Here is a 15,309-nt window from a genome sequence, read left to right as displayed (position 1 = left end):
ACCTACTCATTCCAGGGTTTTTCTTTATTTCCACTATTTTCTACATTGAAGAATAAAGACTTAAACTATGAAATAGCACATATGCAAAAATCATGTAGTAACCAACATTTTTTTAAACAAATCAAAATATATTTTATATTTGAGGTTCTTCAAAGTAGCCACTCTTTGCCTTGATGGCAGCTTTGAACACTCTTGGCATTCTCTCAACCAGCTTCATGAGGCAGTCATCTGGAATGCATTTCAATTAACAGGTGTGCCTTGATAAAAGTTAATTTGTGGAAGAAGATAGCCCTATTTGGTAAAAAAAAACAAGTCCATATTATGGCAAGAACAGAACAAATAAGCAAAGAGAAATGACAGTTTCTTCAAGTGCAGTTGCAAAAAAAAGCGCTATGATGAAACTGGCTCTCATGAGGACCGCCACAGGAATGGAAGACCCAGAGTTACCTCTGCTGCAGAGGATAAGTTCTTCAGTTACCATCCTCAAATTGCAGCCCAAGTAAATGAGTTCAAGTAACAGACGCATCTCAACATCAACTGTTCAGAGGAGACTGTGAATCAGGCCTTCAAGGTTGAATTTCTGCAAAGAAACCACTATTAAAGGACACCAATCAGAAGAAGAGACTTGCTTGGGCCAAGAAACACGAGCAATGGACATTAGACTGGTAGAAATCTGTCCTTGAGACGCAGAGTAGGTCAACGGATGATCTCCGCACGTGTGGTTCCCACGTGAAGCATGGAGGAGGTGCTTTGCTGGTGACACTGATTTATTTAGAATTCAATGCACACTTAAGCAGCATGGCTACCACAGCATTCTGCAGCAATACACCATCCCATCTGGTCTGTGCTTAGTGAGACTCTCATTTGTTTTTCCACAGAACAATGACCCAACACACCTCCAGGCTGTGTAAGGGCTATTTGACCAAAAAGGAGAGGGATGCATCATGACCTGGCTTCCGCTATCACTCGACCTCAACCCAATTGAGATGGTTTGGGATGAGTTGGACCGCAGAGTGAAGGAAAAGCAGCCTGCAAGTGCTCAGCATGTGGGAACTCCTTCAAGACTGTTGGAAAAGCATTCCAAGTGAAGCTGTTTGAGAGAAGGCCAAGAGTGTGCAAAGCTGTCCTAAAGGTAAAGGGTGGCTACTTTGAAGACTGAAATATAAAATATATTTTGATTTGTTGATTTTTTTGGGGGTTATTACATAATTCCATATGTGTAATTTCATAGTTTGTCTCCTAATCTACAATGTAGTGAAGTCAAAATAAAGAAAAACCCTTGAATGAGTCGGTGTTCAAACTAGAATGAGACTAGAGGTCACAGAATATTTTGTGTGCATCCTTTTTTTAATTCATACAAACAATGATAACAAGCAGAATGAATATGGTGAAAACCGATCCTGTCCTTTCAGCTGAGCTCTCCTGCGGTTCTGATCAAACAATCCACCTTAAAAACATTCATCGGACTCTCTAAATACAAACTCGTATGTCTCATTCACTGGGTTCAGTTGGTATCATCAGCATTCGTTTGTTTTTTACTGTGCCATCAATTCAGACTAAGGTAGAATGGACAGAAATAAATGACCACAATAGGTCATGGAATATCTTAAAATTAGCATTGAATGATACACAAAGATAAGACTGATCTGTGCTTCAATAAATCTATATTATGGAAAACTAACACTGTAGATATTCTGAGGACTTGATCACTCCAATTGAGGTGATAGTTCAGAGGCACAAATAGAGCTCAGAGAGAGTAAAACACCTGACATGGCACCAAACGCAGCCAGACACTGTTCCTTAGTAACAGGGAAATGAAGAGAGGGTAGGAAGTTAACAGTCAGTGTGGTGATAATGGCTGATCGTTTTCATGGCATGATAAACGCCAGTCCAGTCTCTTTCAGTCCTCCTCGTCCTCATCTTCCTCATAGTAGCGGTTCCTCTTAATCATCTCCTCTACAGACACGGCCTCCTCGCCGTTCCAGAAGCCCACATCCTGAGACGTGCGGTTGGTCTTGGACCTCGGCTCAGTCTCCAGAGACGAGGGGGGCGCGGCAATCTCTGACGAGGCAGTCTGGCAGTTTTGAGAAGGTAACCCTTCCCCCTCTTTTCCTGCTCCCTCTTCTTCTCCCTCCAGCTTTTCCTCTTCCTTCCCGTCATTCTTTGCTCCCTGTTCATGGTTTGCTTCTAGTAATTCGTGGTGGTCTTTCAGACGTGCGACTCTCCCCTCCATCCCCTCGTCCTCAGAGCTGGTGTGGATGTCCACGTAGCTGTCGTCAGAAGGCGTGTGGTAGTCGGGTGACAAGCTGTTTGGTTGTTCCTTGTCCTCCATGCCTTGTTCCTCAGGGCTACAGGCCAGTTCAGGCTCCCTGTCCTCGAATGAGCTTCTCCTCTCCAGTGGCTCAGGATTGGCTGTCTGACTGGCAGCGGGATCATGGGAGGCCATGGCCAATGAGAAGGGTCGGCTACGCTCCTTGAGGGAGGCGCTCCTGCAGAGGGTGGAGCGTACGGTGGGCTCTGGGCTCTGGTCGGTGGAGGCTGAGTCATCCTCTGGGGGCCACTTAGCACGGGATTGTTTCCCAGCGGAGCTCCCGTCTGAGGTGGGACTGTCCCCAATGTTACTCCCCTCTCCGTCTCCTTCAGTGCGGGGGGGCCAGGAGATCTTCAGCCGACGTGTTTCCACTGGCTTGTCCTTCTCTGCTGAGCTCTGGGCGCGGGTCTCCAGGGAGGCCGTCACCACGTTGACCTTGGCCAGTGGAGACTCCTCTACTGCTGGGCTAATCAACAGCGTGCCAGTAGAGGCGCACTTCTTCAGCTTGTCTTTGGAAAAGGAGGTGGCCTTGGTAGTCAGCTCTGTCCTGGGTTCCTCCCCAGCCCCACTCTCTCCTTTGGTCTCCCACAGCTCCTTGTGAGGGCGCAGGCCGAAGCCCTCGTCGTAGTTGCCCTTGGCCTTGAACAGCTGGCAGAAGTGAGGCTTGCAGTAGACGTGGCTGTGCAGAGAGGCGTAGGTCCCCAGGCTGGCCAGCAGAGGGAGACAAAGACAACATATTGAAATATTTTTTCCTAATCTTGCCGCATAAACCCTGATCCTTAACTCAAGAGGAACGACACAGTGGACCTAAAGACAATATCAATTCCACTAATAGTGAGATTAACAAATGTTTTAACAAATAAACAATTCCTTGCTCCATGGTGTCTGTCCCATCCTATCCCATCACCTGAGTTTGGTGTTGCAGTGGGAGCATCTGAAACAGGTGTTGTGGTAGACCTTTTGGTTGGCTACCAGACGCTCTAAAGGGTAGACTGTCTTCTGACATGACACACAACTCTCCCGTGCAGGCAAGCAGAAGCTCTGTACATGCACAAAATAGAGGCATTCAAGGCACATTGGGACAGTGAATGGTTGGTTTGGCAATTGCTCTGAGACAAATACAGAAAAGGGACTGTTGAATTCACCCTGGAGGTCTTGGGCTGAGCTTGGTCCTTCTGAGTCGGGGATGCAGAGAAGGTGCCGGTACTGGAGCCTGCTGTGATGAGACTAAAATCAGTAATGGCACACATTGGACACCAGAGGGAGCTGTTGTGAAAATACTGACCTAAGGTTCACGAGCTGAAACCTATAGAGGAGACATATAATGACAGACAAGAATATACTGTAGATCTGGTGAAATGCAGTGGAGCACCAAATCAGTTACCATTGCTCTCTGTGGAAGATGCTTTCCTACTGTTGGGCTCTGAGTCCGGACCCTGAGAGGAGAGGGAGAGGTGGTGATTTAGAGGTGTTTCTCACTCACTCACTCTCTCTCACACTCACACACACACACGAGAACACAATCCCTCACCGTGTCCACACTGCCTGGGGGTACATTCTCCTTCTGTTTGCTGCAGAGGTTAGAGTCCAGCTGATCACTCTGTCAGAGAGAGAAAAACAGGGACATGTTTTAGAGTTGGGATAAGTGGGGCTGCGGTCTAAGGCACTGCATCTCAGTGCTAGAGGCGTCACTACACACCCTGGTTTGATTCCAGGTTGTATCAATCACGTGATTGGGAGTCCCATAGGGCGGCGCACAATTGGCCCAGCGTCTTTAGAGTTAGGCCGGGGTAGGCCGTCATTGTAAATAAGAATTTGTTAACTGATTTGCCTGGTTAAATTAATAAATAAAATAAAAGTAATCCGTAACTGACAGCTTCTGGCCGGGATGGGCCTGAAGTTCTCACTTTGGGGTCAAGTTCCAGCCTGATCCAAGACCACCGCTGCACTCTCGTTTCTCGAACAGAATGTAAGCTCGCACGACTTCAGGATCGTTATACCTTACGGGGCTAGTCAAGTTCCGTCAGGTTTAAGAACCATTGACTTCTTACATGATCTTCCATGGCAGGCAGGCAGTGAAGCAGAGTAAAGGACAGGTACTCACGCTGACTGAGGAGGATAACACCTCTGTTTTAGACACAGCAGCCTGGTACATGGCCATCCTGTCCCTCAGGGGCATGGACTCTATGCTCCCTGAATCTAGGAGACCCGACAGAGAGCACAGGTTACACACACACCTCTCATAAGCTATGGAGACGACAGTACAGGCAATCCATTCAGCACAATGCAGACTGTCTGGGTCATGGGATGCGTCCCAAGTGGCACCCTATTCCCTATATAGTGTACTCTTTTATTTTTTTTACCAGAACCTATGGGCTTTGGTCAACAGCAGTGCACTATATAGGGAATAGGATGCTATTTGGGACATGCCCATGGTGTTTGTCAGGCTGCGACGGGAACACAGGGTCACAGGGGGAATAGAAGGGGAAAGCCCTCTTCCCGTAACTATCATTCTTCCTGTAATCAGACATTCTGCTGATCACGGCACTTTAGGATGGCGCCATCTACAGTCACTGACCCAGTACATTTACAGGAAAGAGGTAGTCTGGACAACTTACGTATGCTTAGTCTGTCTGTACGCCTCTCTAGCCTAGTGAAACAATATGTGCATCCTCGTGGAGAACAGTACATTTGCTTTTAACTCTGGTGTCTGAGTGTCTGAGTGAGCGAGAGAGCGCTCTGTCAGCGTTATAGTACCTCCAAGTAGCTGATCCATGTTGTCAGTGATGCCTCCGGTCCCTCCAATCCTCACAGGCTCTCTGGACACCTGGAAACACAGAACCAAGCCACGCTATCAGGACGGTATATTCCATTAGGGTAGCCTTTACATTGTAGATTGAGCAGGCTGAACATATGGAATAAGGCCAGCAGCACTTGCCTCGTGCTTTGCATACAGAACCATATGATGCTCATGTCGCTGAAACTAAATTTAAGACAGGGGAGAACCAGGGCCATCCATCAGACAGCTTTGAGCCCAGTGCTCTGACCGTGAGAAGAGTGGTGCGGAGAGATGAGAAGGAAATAGGTGAGAGAGGCGAGGAGGTGGTGTGGCAGCCTGTCAGGGAGTCAGCTGCAGTATCAGCCTGGCTTGTTGTCCAGCCTCCGTCCCAGCTGTCTGCCTCTTGTGCTCAGCCCAGCCCTCCTCTACTCTAATCCCCTTGTGAGCTAGAACCTTAGGGAGAAAAGGCGAGATGGACACCCCAGTCTGTCTTCCTGTCCACAGTCCCACATCCCAGTCAACACCAGCACCCGCCAGGAGACTCACCAGTCACCCTCCTGCCTGACACACGGCACGGCGCATTCTGAACACAGCTGAAGACGAGACCGAGTGGCTGCCTACTTTTCAACTCTCGTTTCAGTGATCAGGCCATCGGTGAGAGAGGGATTTCGTAGAGCCAAAAGGTCAGTGGTAAAATCCGAGAGGAGAAGACATGCTGTTCTTGGCACACCTGTAATAGCAGAGACTCAAGTTAAGCCTGGCTTCACCTGGCCTCTACCCGCTCAATGCCAGAACAGCCTATGGTTGAGCCCCGAATGTTGACGTATTGCCTATAATATAGGGCACTACTTTTGACCAGGGCAAAGAGGGCTCTGGTCAAAAGTAGTGCTCTGTGTAGGGAATAGGGTGCCATTTGGAACGCGCCCGGTCTCCTGCCTCCTATCCGTCTGTACCGCGTGTGTCTGTAAGCCACGGGTGTGATCGGTATCAGAGATTAGAGGAGCAGCAGGGTGCCACAAAGCCCTGGTCGGCTGGGACTGCGCAGGGCACAACCTTATAATACACAGACAGACCGAGAGAGATGGGGAGGCAAAGGGTGGATCAAATCCTGAAATACAAGGACGAGACAGAGCAGTGCTGTTCCGGGGGGAAAGTCTATATAGAGTTGTGCATTCGTGGCCGTCTGTATTTTAGATTTGCATTCGCAGAAGGGGGTGATATGTGCTGTTCCATCCTCCAGAGTGGATTAATCTAGGCTCTAGACTCCAGACAGAGCCAGGCAGAGGATTCCAGACCCCAGCTGGCCCAGACGGACCCCAGGCCGAGAGACCTCTCTATAACGCAGCCGGAGGCCCCTTCCCAAGCGTGACCACTCTTCAGCCTGATCCCTCTCCTCTCAACCCCTCTCCAGACGGTGGTCACGGGTGGTGCCTCAACAATATGGGGGAGCAGGCGGAGGATGTAAACAAACAAACAGCCAGAAGGCAGCTGAGCTTCGATAGGGAGGAACTGATCAGCGGCCCAGACAAAGAGCTCTGACACTAATCCCACTGACAATTAAAACCCCCGGAGACAGACTGAGGCTCCTCCCTATAGCCTACCGCCTGCCGGCTGGCTGCCTGGGCCCCAGAACAATAACAAGAAAAAAGGCCAATTCAAATCAGTGAGTTGTAGGCTAGGCTACATATAGCACAAAACCACCATTGACAAAAACAAAGTCCTTAAAAAGCCCTATTCACTGACAGATCAGTACTTTCATCAACCATAGTGTAGTCGGTGTATATGCTAGCCCTCCCATCAAAAGATTCAATTCACAGCATAATGCGCCATAACCTAATACAAACATACTAATCCAACAACAAGCAATGAAAGCAAACCCCAGATAGTCTCCGCTTTATGTTTCAGAGCCGCAATGATAAAAAGTGAGCTCAAGGAGGTCCGAGGTCGAGGGGTTTGAGACCAAACAAAGAAAATGAAAAAAAGACATATTTACCTCTCGCAAAGCAACGCAAGGAGCTACAGGGAGAAGCAGACCAAAGCACGAGTTGAGGAGAGGAGGAGACTGTTACGCTGGAGCACTCATACCTGTCCTGGAGGAGTTTGGAACATCAACAGCAGCTAACTCAATTGTGTTCATTAGACTGTGGCTCCACTGGACTGGGCTGCCTGACAGAGCAGAGCAGGGACCACGACTGGACTGGTGCCTCCTTCCTTTCTGTCTCGTCACAGTCACACAGAGAGAGAGGAGCAGAGGGGAGGGGAGGCCTTCATGGGGGCATATGGAGGGGACTGGGGGGGCTAAAGAAGGAGGGGGGGGGTGAAGTTGGGTCAATTAAGTGCCTCTCCCTCATGACCGTCTCCTCCAGGGAGAGGAGGGGGAGAGAAGGCCTTTTCTTTGATAAATCAGAGAAGACCTGGGGAGGAAGAGCTATCTGAGGAGGCTCAGTTTGCTCATTTCTACTGCAGTCACGTGCCTGCCCCATGACATCACCGCCCCATGACATCACCGCCCCTGGAAGAGAAGCGGGGAGCGGGGCTAGGCCTACAGGCCAAGGAGCAGGGAGCCAGGCTGGACGTGGAGGTGTGGGTCGAGGCCAGGGTGTGGGGGTGTGTGGGGAGAGCCCAGGTCACTTCCTGGCTTTCAGCTGGGAGAGAGAAAGCTGCTAATGTGCTTAAGGAAGGAAGGAAGGTTCAACCAGCTGGGGTGTGGCGAGGCAACTCATTAAGCCGCTACAAAACAATCCTCTGATCTGGTGTCCAGGCCATGTTCAAAAACCGACTTTAGCTTTAGTAAAAAAAATATGAAGGTCTGAATCTTGATCAACAATCAACCAAAGACTCTACCTCGTAAGGAAGTTCCATTGAAAGTCTGGCCTTTCATTTCCAACGCCTAATATTTCATACAAGCCAGGGAAAATAAACAAGATATAGACTATTAGCCTAGAATAAAAAGGATCCTTTGCTTCTAAAACAAGTTTACCCACTTTTCTATTATCAAAATGGCTGTTAACCTCCAAAGTGAGTGTGAGGAGGAGGACAGTTTGTTTTGAAACCCCCATCCTACCCTCCTATCTGCCTAAGGGCATGTTTATATCTAGCCCATCTGTAGGAATGTACTGTGAGATGAGAACACTCAGAGCGATGCATGTGACTGGCAGCATGACTAACCCCAGGAGGGCTCTGACCCCTGGAGAACACACAGCACAACATTCTTTACTTCTAGAACAGGAACATTGACGACACACAGACCTGTTGTCTGCTACATCTTCAGAATTTTTTTTATTTCAAAACTCTACAATTCATAGGGCTGCTTCACAGGGCCTTTCCTTAGCAAACACATCTAAGTCACGGTCACTGCCGGGTGATTTGACAAGTCCTAGTCAATCGATCAATAATATAATACTTTTAGCAAAGGTGTTTATCGTTGGTTTGCAATCTGTAGAGACGATGAGAATAGAAATGTTCAGAGCTTTTGTGAATCACAGCACAGTTGAAAAATATATGGCAAACAGAAATCAAAACTGGATGATGTTCAAAGAGAGATGGGAGGGGTTTAGTGGAGCTGAAGGGTGAGACAAAAAAACAAACAAGATAACTAAGGTAAAATATACTGTGTCCATAAAATGTATATAGGTTCAGAACTTTTGTGAAATGGTAGTTAGAAATCCAAACTGGATTGTGTTCAGAGACAGATGGGAGGGGTTGAGGGGAGCTGAAGGATGGGATTAAAAACAAACAAAAGATAACTTTTGTAAAATACATTGTTTATTCAACTAGGTATGTTCGTAAAATCTATATAGTACGCATAAGCTGGAAGCAGAAGCCTAAGTGTTGTTTTCCCTTAGTTTACTCCAATTAGTGGAGGGGTGTAAATATAATTTACATAAGTATTCAGACCCTTTACTCAGTACTTTGTTGAAGCACCTTTGGCAGCGATTACCGCCTCAAGTCTTCTTGAGTATGACGCTACAAGCTTGGCACACCTGTATTTGGGGAGTTTCTTCCATTCTTCTCTGCAGATCCTCTCAAGCTCTGTCAGATTGGATGGGGAGCGTTGACGCACGGCTATTTTCAGGTCTCTCCAGAAATGTTTATCGGGTTCAAGTCCGGGCTCTGGCTGGGCGGCTCAAGGACATTCAGAGACTTGTCCCGAAGCCACACCTGCGTTGTCTTGGCTGTGTTCTTAGGGTCGTTATCCTGTTGGAAGGTGAACCTTCACCCCCAGTCTGAGGTCCTGAGCGCTCTGGAGCAGGTTTTTTATCAAGGATCTCTCTGTACTTTGCTCCATTCATCTTTCCCTCAATCCTGACTAGTCTCCCAGTCCCTGCTGCTGAAAAAAATTATCCACAGCATGATGCTGCCACCACCATGCTTCAACGTAGGGATGGTGCCAGGTTTCCTCCAGATGTAACGCTTGGCACTCAGGCCAAAGAGTTCGATGCTGCAGAAATGTGTCGGTACCCTTCCCCAGATCTTGTAGAAACATCAGGAGCATCATTGGAAACAGGATGCACCTGAGCTCAATATCGAGTCTTGTTGCAAAGGGTCTGAATACTTATGTAAATAAGGTTTTTCAGGTTTATATAAAAACGTGCATGCATTTCTAAAAACCTGTTTTCACTTTGTTATTATGGGGTATTGTGTGTAGATTGAGATTTGAATTTTATTTAATCCATTTTAGAATAAGGCTGTAATGTAGCAAACTGTGGAAAAAGTCAAGGGGTCTGAATACTTTCCAAATGCACTGTATGTATGTTAGTATGTATGCATGTACACTACTGTTCAAAAGTTTGGGGTCACTTAGAAATGTCCTTGTTTTTGAAAGAAAGGCACATTTTTAAGTCACTGTCACAGAGTAGAAGGCCTCACAACACCTGATCAACATGACCACACTGGACTTCTAATACTTAAACAATATACAAGTGTTTCTCCAAAATACATCTGGAAACCACAGATTTGAAGAAACAAACGACTTTGATAAAAATAAAAGATTAAACAAGCAATGCATTTTGCAGTAGTTCATCAGCTTTGTTCCTGTTTAGCCATTCTCATTTCTTATAATTTATGTGGTGGAAAATGACAGAAAAATTACATATATCCTATTAAAATATTAAGGGGCGTGTAGCTTGTAAATCAGTAAGTTTGGACTTACTTTGTTCTGAAGGTTCTCTCCTTTCTCGAACATCATCTTGAGGTTGTTGAGGGGTATGTCGGGCTTCTCACTGGGGATGCAAGGCACTTCTGCTGCTCCTCCCTCCTGCCTCTCTCGGTCTCTCTGCTGCCGTCTCCTCTCCATACCTGGTCCTGCCTGGTCCTCTGTGGCTGTGGGACTGGTGTTGGGGTCTGGTGAGAGAGGTGGCTGGGCCTGGGTCTGGATCTGGTGCTTGGCGTTAGGATCTGAGGGGAGTAAGCGGCGAGTGTGGGGTAGCGTGGCACAAGGTGTGGCTGACTGGACAGGCTGCTCCCAAAGCTTCTTCAACACACTCAGGCTGCAACTGCGGAAAGTCTGTGGCGACGGCTCCGCAGCCTGGAGGAGGGGGTAAAGACCGACAGTCTGTCTGACTAACGGATCATAATCACTGACACATTCCAGAAGCATCCCAACTCGCTGAATCCATAATTTAGGTACTTAAGAGACCAGGATTAGTTTTTCTGTTATGTGTCGTGTAAAAGAGAAATGCTGAGGAATGATATGCGGTAGTAATTACAGGATGAGAGGAGGGGGGGGGGAATACAGATCAGATACCAGTGTTACACCCACATCAATTGTTTCAGGAGACGAGTCGGTCTCCGATTTCTTCCATAGCTACTAATACAGCTACCGTTAGCTTTCAACCTGAGTAGCATCTTCCTACCAGACCTCTCCCTGGTTAACCCAACCTGGTTATGACGATACAGTTTCTCATGCTCATCAAATGACTAGGACCATATGACGAGAACACTCTAAGGGGTTTTTAACACAAGCTTCAATGCTTACTTTCAAGTAAACAACGGACGCATTGTCCTCTGTTTAGACAACCATAGCAGTAAGATAAGTGGAGCTAAAAGTTTCACAGCCATTTAAATGAATGAGAAATAAGGACCTTAACAATTCATAGTTTTCCCTTCACTACCGTCTGTCTCCTTTTGTCAAAGAAAAATAGTAAAAAACCTTGGAAAGCCCGGTAACCTGGAGATCCAGTTGACTCTGTGTCTGTTGGGTGGAAATGATAAGAGCTCTCCCAGATGTGAGCTTTGAGAAAAGATCTGCATGAAGGAGCTAGCTTGCCCACCCCTCTATGCCAGGAGAGAGTGTGAGAGAAACACAGAGAGGGAAGGAGGGAGAGAAATAGAGTAACAGTGGAAGAGAGAGGGGGGAACATAGAAAGAGATAAAGAGAAAGAAAAGAAAGGGGATGAGTAAGAGAGAGAAAAAAAACAGAAAAGGTCAATTGAAAGAAGGGGAAAATCCCAAAAACGAGAGAGCAGGAAATTGTCATTTTTGGAGAAATGAACCATTTGAGGATAGAGACCAGCAGCATGCCCCCCCCCCCCCCCCCCCCCCCCCACACACACACACACACACACACACACACACACACAAACTGTGAAGACTAACAGATTTTCTTATGTTAAGTTCTCCTGCTAACAGTGACGATGTACATAATTGTAGCAACAACAACAAAAAATCCCACTAAATGCCTTTGAAAGCCTTGCTCACAATACAATACAACAGCTGACAGTCGATTTATTCCAGACTCAGACACATACCTGGGATTGAAAAAGCTTAATGAAAATAACTAAATTCCCTGCTGTCTGTTTATATCCCCTCAGGTGACATTCCCGGGCCCAGCCAACAGACCTCCAGGAAGTGTGTCTGTATTGCCCAGGTGGGATCTGGCATTACATTGTAGTCCTTCATGCCTGTGAAGTGCGTGACCACCCAGTGTTAATTGATCAGGTCTGTAACAGAAGCGAGGAAGTGATGCGAGGTACTGGGAGCAACAGAGGTTATCTACCTTCAGATTAAAAGTCTCTGAAGACGGATTAAAGCTTTACTAGTGTAAAGTGCAATATGTGGACAGGCATGACTGTGCGTGTTTAGGCCTGAGAGAGAAATAGGTTCATCCCAAATCATCAAATCAAAATTTGATTTGATTTGAGGTTCATCCCAATGTCTCTAGCTTTGTTAGATATTAGTCTCTTTAACCTTGACTGGGTACTTACGGCTTTCTTCCTCTCCAAGTTGGCTTCCTCTGCAGCCAGTTGGTACCTTGGAAGAAGATGGGGGGGGGTTGTGAGGATAGGGTTACATAACAGATCAATTGGATCTCAGAAATTTCTGGCTGTATCATGGCTTAGCCAGTGCTGTTTCCACATTTGGCTAGACAAACTGGTAAAACTCTAGCCTGGTCCCAGATGTTTGTGCTCTTGCCTACTCCATGACAATGAGTTGGCATGATAGCACAAGCAGACTGGCACTATTAAATCCAGTTTCAAAATATTGCTCAGCAATGGTTCCAAGCAGCAGAACGGACTGGGATGGGAAAAGCTATCAGTGGTCAGTAGGAGAGGGAAAGATGAACTTAACACTGAAGTGAGTATTTGCGTTTCTACCTTGGAACAAGTATGAGGGTATAGGAAGAGAGTGAGAGCAATAGATACAACTGGGTGTCTGTACATGTGAAGCAAGAAGAGAAAGTGAGTAACAGTTAAGGTGAAAGAGAGCGATATGACCACAGACCGAAGGGGTAACCCAGACACGTGACTGGGGCTACAAAGCTGAAGCATAATGGTAGTGAGAGGAAGTCCGGTCCCGGGTAGTGGGAGAGAATGGAACTAGGTGAAACTGGGCCGACATTATGCTCTTTTTTTTAGCTTTCTTTTCCCAAAACTAGAATCTGTTACGAACACGGTGCCCTACGTTTTATAGACTTGACGCTTTGCCAACGTTTTTGGGGGTTAAATTGCGTTGTTTAGAAGGAGTGCGAGGTTCAATTGAGTTTGTGCACATTTTAGAAAGGAGGCGTACCCTAACAGAAATATGCAAATACATTCTACAACGCGCAGATAGGATCTCGCTCGCGCATGGCTTGGTCCGACTTCTTGTTTATTCTGCCCACTATCCGTAATTTGCTCCCACTGTAAACGACGCATGAACTATCTTGAGTTATTTATAAATAGATGTAATACTACTGTACCCCACTTACTTCGAGAAGCGCTCAGCGATGGCATTGTTCTTTCCTCTGGTGCCGACTATGGACAATTCCGCAGCTGTGACTCTGAGGGACTGGGAGGCCCACTGTCTGCGACTGAACGGAGCAACGGTCATCTCGGTTGTTCTCAGGAAAAGACTGCTCTAGCTGGCTGAATAGGAATAAAAATATATAGTATATTACATTTACCTCACAAATAACGGAACAAAAATAAGATTCTACCCTAGACAATCCTACTCCTCGTATCTCAGCGTATGGTGTGTGTAAGCCATAGGTCTATGGTATGAGTAGTCTGCAGTGAGCGACAGTAGGCCACTATTGTGTAAAATGACACATGGTTCCTGTGGATGAATAAATCAGCAAGGAGTAAGGCACTAGCCAGCATACAGCAGCTACTCATCCAACTCAGGCCTCTCATTGAGTCACTGAACTCATGAACTTGAAGACCCCAAGCTACTACTCACTGCATACACAGGCCTTGCCTGGTCATCTTTCTCAGTGTCATACAGAGACAGTGAAGTGTCCACTTGTTTCCTGGGACGTCACACAGACTTTCTGTCTGGAAACCAGGGCAAGCAGATTACATGCATTCACTCTCAGCCTTACTGTTCTACAGTATGCACGTTCATTTCAACTGTCATTTCAGAATTACACATGGTTCACAGTACAAAAAACAATTAGCCAATGTGGAGGAGGTTGAGGATTCTAGTTAGGAAATAGCCTCTGGGGTTCCGAGCTAACATGTACTGTACTGTCAAACTAGCCTATTGGTTTAGATGTCCTTTTTTAACAGATATGGTAAGACAGGACAGGTAGACCTAGACTATACTTTTCCTTGGTAATGAGACACCTTGCACACATCCACCAACAGCAGATACACCACTGTTATTATGAATAACAATAATAGTGAAGTCCCTATTTAGCAGGTTGGCATTAATCCAAATATGGTGCTCTGGAATATAGGAAAGCCTTAAAGGCCCAGTGCAGTCAAAAAAACATGGTTTCCTGTGTTTTATATTCAGTATATTTCCAAACTCTGAAGTTGGAATAATATGGTGAAAATTATAATTAATGCCCTTTTAGTGTACGAGCTGTTTGAAAAGAGACCCTGAAATTTCAGCCTGTTTTGGTGGGATGGAGTTTTGACATCACCAGGCAGTAAATTAGTTAATAGACCAATAAGAAAGAAAGTTTCAAACCTCTCTGCCAATAACAGCTAGTTTTCAGTTTTCCCCTCCCACTCAAACCACTTCCAGACAGTCCTAGCCAAATTATTTGCTAATACGTTATTTGTTTCTTTTAGACCATTTTAATTGAAAATAATCACAGTAAGGTACTTAATTATTACCCATAAATTATTTGATATTTAGATAAAAACGGCTGCATTGGACCTTTAACACTTCTCTATTTCTTTGTCCACTGATCAAACACCACACACATCAAAATCAAAATATCACCTCAGACAACACATTTTGGAAATTGCCAGCAGCATATGACTGACTACAATCAAATATTTAACTAATAGGAAATGACTTGAGCACAGAGAGCAAAATACCAAGTTGGATGCCAAATTAGGCATCCAACTTAACTTTCAAATCAGTATTTCCAGAAAGATGTCTAAGTACTAGGATAAGCCTTTCTACACAAATTGTTTTTTTTAAATCATCACCTCTACCCCCATAGAAAGCTCAGGCATGTTACATACCTTCACGTTTTTCTTATCACTCCTCTCTTATTTCTTGATGCTTGTTTCAACCTCCCTCTTTTCCTTCTCCTCAGTAACACTTTGCTGTCTGGCACTGCTGTGTGCTGTGCTCATGGAAGTATGTGTGCTTAGGAAAATGGGAGTGGGCAAATCAACACCATGAGACTTTTTCCAACCAATAACATAGCATTTACTTCCACCTGGCAGGTACAGTACAAGCTGCCCTTCCCATCCAAACCACTGTGTTCCCCAGAGTGAATCTGAAAGCAAAAAAAAGGTGGGTACATACAGTATAGACTACACCTCCTTGCAGTATGACA

The 15,309-nt window shown here is 46.0% G+C and overlaps 1 protein-coding gene across 2 annotated transcripts; it reads right to left on the bottom strand.

The window, feature by feature from the left end:
* Window positions 1-1,328: 1,328 nt before the first annotated feature.
* LOC139368446 (LIM domain and actin-binding protein 1-like) lies at window positions 1,329-15,245 on the bottom strand. 2 transcript variants are annotated; one of them, XM_071107346.1, is made up of 11 exons: window positions 14,990-15,245; window positions 13,279-13,435; window positions 12,296-12,341; window positions 10,243-10,617; window positions 5,069-5,138; window positions 4,416-4,510; window positions 3,843-3,911; window positions 3,696-3,747; window positions 3,457-3,527; window positions 3,219-3,352; window positions 1,329-3,017 (listed from the first exon to the last, which is right to left on the bottom strand). In XM_071107346.1, the coding sequence occupies exons 2-11, from the start codon at window positions 13,398-13,400 to the stop codon at window positions 1,901-1,903; spliced, it is 2,151 nt and encodes a 716-aa protein (XP_070963447.1). In that variant the 5' UTR covers window positions 13,401-13,435; window positions 14,990-15,245; the 3' UTR covers window positions 1,329-1,900. The 2 variants fall into 2 exon arrangements, with proteins under 2 accessions (XP_070963447.1, XP_070963448.1); XM_071107347.1 differs by having other exon boundaries at window positions 3,457-3,524.
* Window positions 15,246-15,309: the final 64 nt, after the last annotated feature.

Source organism: Oncorhynchus clarkii, chromosome 16, assembly GCF_045791955.1.
Source record: "Oncorhynchus clarkii lewisi isolate Uvic-CL-2024 chromosome 16, UVic_Ocla_1.0, whole genome shotgun sequence".
In the NCBI taxonomy this organism is placed as follows: domain Eukaryota; kingdom Metazoa; phylum Chordata; class Actinopteri; order Salmoniformes; family Salmonidae; genus Oncorhynchus; species Oncorhynchus clarkii.
The sequence above is the reverse complement of the archived record's forward strand: the minus strand, read 5'-3'. Positions and strand labels throughout refer to the sequence as shown.

Coding starts and splice junctions, on each gene's coding strand:
- LOC139368446 (XM_071107346.1), bottom strand. CDS start 13,400: ATGACCGTTGCTCCGTTCAGTCGCAGACAGTGGGCCTCCCAGTCCCTC. Junction 5,139..10,242: donor GAGAGAACCTTCAGAACAAA/GTAAGTCCAAAC, acceptor CTGTGTTTCCAG/GTGTCCAGAGAGCCTGTGAG. Junction 3,018..3,218: donor CACTGCAACACCAAACTCAG/GTGATGGGATAG, acceptor TCTGCTGGCCAG/CCTGGGGACCTACGCCTCTC.